This window comes from Anser anser, assembly GCF_964211835.1.
Source record: "Anser anser genome assembly, chromosome: 11".
Taxonomy (NCBI): domain Eukaryota; kingdom Metazoa; phylum Chordata; class Aves; order Anseriformes; family Anatidae; genus Anser; species Anser anser.
This window is the reverse complement of record NC_139732.1, coordinates 504,611-512,969: the sequence shown is the minus strand read 5'-3', so window position 1 is coordinate 512,969 and position 8,359 is coordinate 504,611. Positions and strand designations below refer to the sequence as shown.

General features: G+C 41.0%; 1 protein-coding gene across 1 annotated transcript; it reads left to right on the top strand.

Moving 5' to 3' along the window:
• The first annotated feature begins 3,323 nt into the window (after positions 1-3,323).
• LOC310905260 (uncharacterized protein C6orf52) lies at positions 3,324-5,411 on the top strand. Its single transcript, XM_083851307.1, has 3 exons — positions 3,324-3,392; positions 3,922-3,967; positions 4,786-5,411. The coding sequence occupies exons 1-3, from the start codon at positions 3,333-3,335 to the stop codon at positions 4,920-4,922; spliced, it is 243 nt and encodes an 80-aa protein (XP_083707433.1). The 5' UTR covers positions 3,324-3,332; the 3' UTR covers positions 4,923-5,411.
• The last annotated feature ends 2,948 nt before the right edge of the window (positions 5,412-8,359 follow it).

The window sequence follows — 8,359 nt, the reverse complement described above, 5'->3', positions numbered from 1 at the left end:
TGTTAACCAGCATTTTTCAACACGGTGTAGTCCCTTAAAAGTGTCATAGATGAAAAGAGGCCATAAACGCTGGGGGAAAAAGTTAGTGGGAAACTGAGAGCAGGATCACATTCAGTAGTGAGAGAGCGGCAGCCTAGGGAAAGCTGATGAATGACTGTAACAGATAGTTCTATTTTAAGTGTAAAACAACACTCAGTACTTTATAATGGTGGTCTTACCAGAGGGTTCTTCTCCATGGCTCCTAAAAGCACGTCTTGAAGGCATTCGAGTGCAGTGAACTTAAGCTGTAAGAGTTGGGCTGGTAAGCTTGGCCTGATTTGAAGCTGTAGGCACGGGGCTATAATTTCTGAACAGGCTACAAAAGAAACTGTACCACTGTGCTTTTCAGTGCTCCGTTTAGCAAAGCCATCAAATTGTTGCAGGCAATTGATGTTGTTCTTCTAAGAGCACCTGAAAGATATTTTTGTTTGAAGAGTTCAGAGGTACCGGTTAATACTGGTTCAGATAATTACAGCCAGCTCTTGGTGTTTGTGACCAATAAAGTTTGTGGCTCCAAAAGGAGTGGATTAGTGCTAACTGATTAACTGCTGTATATGCAGAAATATGGAATCTGATTACTTACGCAGAGAGCACTTAAAATGTATTGTTTTGCTGGCTCTCAGTGAGTTGCATCTTAATGCTACCAAGGAATAAGCTTTTTGCTTCTGGCCCAAGTTTTTTAATTTGGTGAAAGCCTTTTCTGTGCACGTGCACATGCCAGAGAGGTTGCTTAAGTAATAGAAGCTATAGTAGCTGCTATCTTCTGTTTTTTGTAGAAGACAGAAACTGAATTCGTTAGCTTTGTAACTGTTATGCATACCAGAATTGGTTTTCTCCCTTTTGAAAATAGTAGAGGGTATGCCTATGACAGATTTGGTGAGCAAGGTGATCAGATGAGGGCACTGCAAGACTGCCAGAACGCACCAGGTCTGGGGGGAAAAGGAATCCGGCTAAGCATAGGAATTTCTAAAAGGTAACCAAGGAGTTGTGCATTGATACAGTTATTCTAAATAATCAGATTCTTGTAGCTCTGCCTTTGGAAAGTCTGTGGCCCTTGCTGTAGTGGCTGCACACAGGATGCAGTCTACAAAACCAGAAATGCAGAAGTCCTATGTTTTGACTCCCTGGATTCATCAACCTGCTTCAGGATGGCTGGGGGAATCCAACTGTTAAGTCTAGCCGGACAGCGCAACTTGGGCTTAGCTGCCATTGTAACCAGCCTTGTTTCTCAACAGTAGCAAAGCTGAATGCATTGGTAAATATTTTCAGGTTTGGGCCTGCATAAGGTAGAAGGGACAACAAGTGGTTTTATGTGCTAGGGAGTTCTTGTTCTTAGAGCTTTCCCTCTAGTTTGAGAGAAGCACATAACTAGTTTTACAGTGGGTTGACAGGAAAGAAGTGGGGGGGAAAAATGGGAACGCAGGGAGAAAGCCAAAGGCGTTATTACTAGAACAGGTTTAGAATGCTATTCTTTGCTTTTCATGAGCTTAGGGCAATGGGGAGTTTAAAGCTTAGCACTTCCTGAGAGGGTTTCTTACTCTACCGGCTCAGTTCTATCACTTATTTAAGGCAATTCAGGTCTCTGAACGGTTAAAGAATTGATACCAAATTTGATGAACTTTGATTCAGGATACTGACAAAACAGGACTTCATATAAACAATTTCAGTATGTTCATGAGGTTAGCTTGTGTGTTCTGTTAAATAGTAAAAAATGACACTTCTGTTTCTGTTTACCTAGCATAATTCTGCAAATGTTGCCTCCTTCTGCTTTAGAATGGAAATGCTCTTCTCCAAGAGAGCACTGTCCAAACTTCTTTGCCAAAATTTTTTGATTAAATTAATATTGTTTTATTTTGAAAACAAGAATAAGCCACAAACATGTTTTCTTGCTTCGGCTATCCAGAAGAACGTCAACAGTATTTTCAGATTTTCCTTCCCTACACAACTGTATGTAGGAAGAGTGCAGTTGGAAGCAGAAGACCTAAGATGATGTATCTTCTGTTTGTTTACTACAGTAACAAGACAATGGATTACCTCTTTATTAGAACTTGTGTAGCTTTGCAGTATTGAAACAAATGTAGGTATTAAAATACACATCAGTAATACGTTTCTGAATGGCTGAGTACCGTGCTCTCTTAGCATTGAAATACCCAGCCATTGGATTAGTTTGTCCCTCATGTTTGCTGAGTTTGGAAGCTATTTCAGAATGCCTTCAGCTTGTATTCTTCCCCAAAAGCATAGAACTCACTTCTCTGCATCCCCAATTCAAGTCAGAGAAACTGGGCACTGCAGACACAGGAGGTCTGCCTGTACAGAATCAGTGAAGACAAGTCTAAACAGCGGATTTTTTTGAATATGCAGCTGGGTTATCTGAATGTTCTTTATGCAGTGTACCTCAGTTTTAGTACAGATAGCACTTGTCTTGGTTCTTGTCATTAGTCTGAAGCTGCCCCTGAGAAAATCTTGAAAGGGAAAGTAGTGAAAGCTAATCAGCTGGCCCTTTCTTCTTAAGAACCAGCGTATTTTGTAATTCTCCCACTAATAATAAGGCATCATGCTGGAGAATCGCGATTGTGTTGTTAAGCAAGACTGACTTCACCTGAGCGGTATAGTTGGCAGCTGTTGAATGTTTAATGGACTTTAAACAAACAAAAAAACTGAGCAGGTGGAGGTAGACATGGCAAACTGACAGGCGGTGTCAGATGCTTCTTTGAAATGGATAATCTGACTCCATTCACTTCTTTCTGGAAATAAGATCTAGTAATTAACCAAACAAAAGATAGAAGGGTTAAGACTGCATCTTTAAAGCAGCTGTGCTTGATAAATGTCTCTGGTCTTAAATCAATCTTTAGCAAAGCACAGAGACATAGCAGCAGCTTGCTTATGCCAACGCTAAAAATACTTGATGTGTACAGGTAACCATGTCAAGGCTCTGGAGTTAATCCATGAGAACAAATCCTTCTGGTATTGGCAAAGGTGAGGATGCTTGCTTCTATAGAAATGAGGTTTTGAGCTGTGACTTAAGCTGTCACTTAGGTGACTGTTTAGGAAAGCTTCCTTTTAAGCTTTGAAGTATGTAAGCTGACAAATTGTTTAAGTTCAGAACTGGGTTTACAGTCTCTTGTTCTCTGACTGTATGCAACTTCTCATGTTTCAGACTGAAAGCAGAATTGCAGCGGTACCAGTCATGCAACTATAATGATTATTGCCAAGATTACCAGAACTACTACTCGCAGAGGAGTTACGATGCTTACGCTGACTACAACTACAGCTCCTATGCTCCCTGTGACAGCATGCAAGCTGTTGGAGACTGCTCTTTAGGAGATTCTTTAATGGCTCCAGCTGTTTTTGAGGTAAAGATAGTGCACGCTTGCTGTAAAGAAAATATTTCACAGATAATACGTTGTACAGATTTGTGTGAATCAGCAAAAAGAATCCGAAGTTGAAAACATGCTTTCTGCTTAGTGTGAAGTTAAAAGAGCAGATTCCATTCAGAGGTGTTTGTATTTAAGTGCTTAAATAGTAAATCCATAGAATTAGTGATTTATACACCATTATTTGTTCACGCATACCAAAGAATGGTTTTGACAGCATAATTGCGTACGCTTCTTCTGTTCCTGTTCTTCTGATTTGCTTTGCTTAAAGCAAATTAAACAGTTGTTTTAAGTGGTCTTATGTAAGTGGTCAATTTATTAGTTGTGACCTCCGGAGGTCCCTTCCAACCTGTACTGTAATATTGGCTTTCTTCTAAAAATAAATAGATAAAATGCCATCTATCCTTGTAGTTGTAGGAAGAAGGAATGGGTTGAGACTGCAGCACTTTGAATCTGTGATGCTTTCTGAAATGAGTTATGATTAAACTTAGCCTTTTCTGTCTTTCAGGAATCTTCAGTTATGACTGCAATCGGTGATGACCTAATTACTGACGGTAATAAGGGTTCTATCATTGTCACTTGAGTTTAGCCATCCTTGTGCCTTTTAACAATACAAGCCAACCTCTACTGGATGAAGAACATCTTGAAAATTCAGCTGAGGTCAAACCTCTGTGGGGTTGATCTGCAATCAGCTGGGGTTTTAAAGCTGATACAGCATACACTGACCGCATCAAGTAAAACGGGACACTGTCAATGCTTCGCAGCAGGTTTCTTGTACCTGTGCCTTCATTCCCATTTGAAAATGGTCTAAGACAGAATTTTGTTCTTTGTATTGGTTCCGCTAAACAGATTTTATATTAGAAGCTCAGTAATATGCAAAAGCTTTGTTCTCCACCCTGAGGTAAAAGCTTATGTTGCAGATTCCAAAAGGAGGATTCAGCTTGCACTTACAAATACGGTACAAAACATATTTGTGTCCTGGAAGGTTTGCAAAGTTCCTCACGTGGAGGCATTTTGTGTTAGTGTTTAGAAACTATCCTATGTAACGTGTATTGCCGTAGAAGTGAATTAAATGACTCTTGGGAGGGTTTCATGGCTGATTATCCGTAAACGTTATCTTTACTATCTTAAACATTGTCTTTGTCTTTATCTTGAAAGACAGTTCTAGTCCCAGCCTTCTAATATACAAATTCCCAAAAGTTGGAGTTGTGAGGCTCAAAATTTTAGAGGACTAAATACCTCACTAAAATTAGTAGATCTAATAGCTTATTACACTTAGCTTAAAATACATTTTATTAGCCATTTCACGTGAAGTTTTTTTGTGCGCATGCCTCAGATTTGATACTTGGACTTACCAGGCTTTTATTTTCAGATCCACAGCTCTACTTGGATGTTGATGAAATGAACAGACAATTCACGGAGACAAGCGAAGAACTCTGCGATTCACTCATGAATTGTCACTGGCAACCTCTGGATACGGTCACTTCTGAAATCCCCTCTGCTATTTAAGTGTCTTCTAGAGCATGACCGTTAGGACCAAAGTGCTAAAACTACATTTCTTCTACATTATTCTAGCTCATAAGTTTTAAAGCACAATGATAGGTTGGGTTTTTTTTGCTATGCTTTTGACAGTTTCTGTAATCTTTTTGTTCATCACTCCCTTCTTGGAGCATCATGAAGTCATGTAAATATTCGAGAAATGTAAAGAGGTAAATGGGGTCTAAAGATAGACTTGCCTGTGTAAATAAAAAATTTGTTTCTGCTAACCTGCCAGCAAGGGATTTTACTTGTACCTGTGTGCAGCACGTTCTCTTCCGGCTTATGGAATTTAACAAGGTAGTAAGGGTATTTCATCTGTCTTTATTTTTATATGGGCATTAGGACACAAGCAAAATCTAGCTTCCCCTTGTTTTCCTGGTTCCTTAGGTAAGCGACAAGCCAAGCCTTTCATGTGCTTGCTTAGACTGGAAGTATGTATGGGAGACACTCACAGGCCTTGCTATGGAAACACCTGTGCCCACTTTTTCCTGCAGGCTGCTGGCTCTAACTGTACTACTGATACATGCTAGGTCAGCTAAAATTGGCTTATAAATAGGGTATGTTAAGCATATGGAAGTGTAGACTTCAACTGCCATAGCTACAAACATCCCGTGGAATGAGGATGATGTCTGCTGGCACTCTCTGCATCAGCATTCAGTTTTCCCTTGCCCTTCTTACTGTTAGACTTCTCAGCTGACGCTTTACAGCGAAGAAATTGCTACAACATAATCCGTGTTCTTAAACCTAAAAAAAAAAATCTTGGAGAAAACAACTTGCTGGTTTTCCCTCCTTGCTGGCAAGGAGAAAAATAGTCCACCAGGAACAACAAAAAAATCCTAGTAACAGCTCCTTAAGTTATACCCTCTGCTACCCTCTCTGATTGCTCTGGTCTTCCTTCATTCGTGGTAATGAAGTTTTTAAAGCTCTGGTAGAAGGATGACAGCACTCAAGTCAAAGGAGATGAGAGCAATGAGGAAAGCTTTGCTTTAAGCTAGAGCAGTCTTGCGAGTTGCTGCCTTTATGCTGTTCTTATCTTGAAGGGTACAGAGTCTTTTCCAGTCATAGGGACTCCATAACCCTATGAGTATGGAGAAATAGTTGCTAATTAACAGTGTGTATAATAAGTAAGTGAGGCTGGAAACAAAAGAATATTCCTCCAAGAAAAAAAAGGAAGCAGAAATTACTGTACTTAATAGCTGGGGAAGCTGTTAAAGCTAGTTGACACAGTTCTGGTACTGCCGTGTGTGTTTTGGGGGCAACATAAACCATAATTGCTGTGATGGCAGGTAAGAATCCAATTCTTTTTTATGGCTTAGTGTAGTCAGTGAAAGCAGTGGTCCTAAGCTGCATGCTGTTCTTAAATGTAATGCAAATTCTCTTTTGTGACTCCTCAGTACTTCCAGGTTACTTGTAGCTGATCACCAGCAACTGCTTCTGTTAGCTATTAGCTGTTGGGTTTTTGCTAGGAATACTTTCAGTCCTGAATTGAAATGATGACATCCTGAAACAGAAGAGGCTCTTGGAGTATTGTAGGAAGCACATTCTTCCTGGTTCTAGTGCAGGTGTAGACGTAGGAGGAGACAGAAGGCAAAGAACCTCACATAGGTGGAGGGGGTGAGGTGGCATCACAGTTAGAGCTGTTGCAGTTAACTCTTCCCAAAGCATGAAAGCAACGTGGCTGGGAACAGGGATTTGTTGGGTTGCTTCTTTGTGTGAGCCAGGGAGTCTTTTGAGGGGCAGATTAATAAGAATATGACACAAGGTAGAGGTGGAATAGATGAAGCAAAGAATTTGGGTGGGAAAAGGGTTGCTTGTACGTGTCTATGGAATTGTTTCAGGGGACTGAGCTGGGGCAAATTCAAGATAATAGATGCAGCCTCCTTGAATTTGGATGGCAGTGCTGAAGCTTCAAAACCTTACAAGGTTTGATGCCACTGCAATTGTAGTGCATAGCTGTGGTACTTGAGCTCAGAAGTGCAAACTGCACAGGATTTTTTTATCTATTTTCTTCAACGTGAGCAGCAAAACATCTTCCAGGAATGTGCCTGGGTGCTACGCTGCTTTGACACGGCTTGCTTTGCATCACCAAACACAGTAGTTAGGTTGCATCGAGTACTTTGTGGAAACATTCATTGTGTTGTCACCCAGAAATGGGATGCTACAGATGTGTGTTGGCCCGGCAGTATCAGTGCTGGTTTTTGGCCTTTGAGAGGTTGGTCCATAACATGTGACCTGTGTAACGAGAGGCCCACATAGATTGGTGACTTCATTAAGTCTGATGCTGTGGTGGTGTGTGACCCAAGGCCCTGAACGTCAGAAAATCAGGCTGTGGCCACCTATTTTATGCAGACTTTGCCTATTAACAAGGTCTCTACACTGTACGTTAGAGACGTGCGCCTCCTTTTCCGGACTAGATAGCGAAAATACCAGTTTTGTAGTTCAGTGAATGAGATTGGTTGGGCTGTTTGTTCTCCAGAGCTGAAAAATGTTGGGAGTGTATTCTCTTGGAGTCCACAGAAATGAAAATGATGAGAGGAAGAGAACGTTGGTTGCAGCCCGCGTGCTGCTGTTATAAAGTAGTTCTCTGATGTCTTTTTCCCTCTGCTGAGACTAATCAGCCTATCGTCCTTTCCTGTTAGGAGCGCATACCTGGCTTGGGATGGTGTGCGCAGGGCAGATTCTTTACCGTAAGAGCACAGTGAATGCCAGACTTCTTCCTGTACTGCCGTGTTAACCATGAGTCACAAATTCAGGAAGCAGTGATTGCATCGGAACTGCTAGAATGCTTTGCGGAGTCTTTTTACTGGGTAAACTTCACAGCTGCAGTTACAACTTCCAGCCTGTGTTAGCTGAACACATCGTACTGGTGCCCGCCATCAGTTTGACAAAGATGGGATTGCAGTAGGAACTTGCTTTTTTCCTTCTTTTTAATTAAAAAAGTCTTTGAAGCAACTTTTCCAACACCGCCATACTTCACTTCTTCCAGTTATTTTCTGTTTTACTTAGCTGAAATGTTTTTTTTTCTTCCAAGCTTGAGGAAGTTTTCTACAAGAATGTCCCGTAATGATTTCATAAACTCTTTTCGTTGTACCTAGCTGCAACAGAGAGTGCTTTTATTCAAAAACCTGCTGGTTTTCTCTTCCAAGAAGTAGTGGGGTTTTTCCTATCTCTTCACTGATGGGAAAGGCTGTAGGACAGTAGCTTGAGGGGCTACTAATGCTGTCATCAGTGAGCCGGGAAAAGGCAGGAGTCCGAAACGGGTAAAAAGTACTTAAAAGGATACCAAAAGAGTAAATGGTACTTAAGCCGTGGATGTTTCTTTTTGCAGGGATGCTCTGGACTAACCGCTTCTTTCTAGCACTACCTCAAAGTAACTTGCAGATAGAACTCACAGGGAAGGTTGATCA

What these genes read in the sequence shown, in the direction of transcription:
- LOC310905260 (XM_083851307.1), top strand. Translation starts at nt 3,333, where the DNA reads ATGCAAGCTGTTGGAGACTGCTCTTTAGGAGATTCTTTAATGGCTCCA. An exon ending in TGGCTCCAGCTGTTTTTGAG is followed by an intron (nt 3,393 to 3,921) that starts GTAAAGATAGTG and finishes TCTGTCTTTCAG; the next exon opens with GAATCTTCAGTTATGACTGC. An exon ending in TGATGACCTAATTACTGACG is followed by an intron (nt 3,968 to 4,785) that starts GTAATAAGGGTT and finishes TTTTATTTTCAG; the next exon opens with ATCCACAGCTCTACTTGGAT.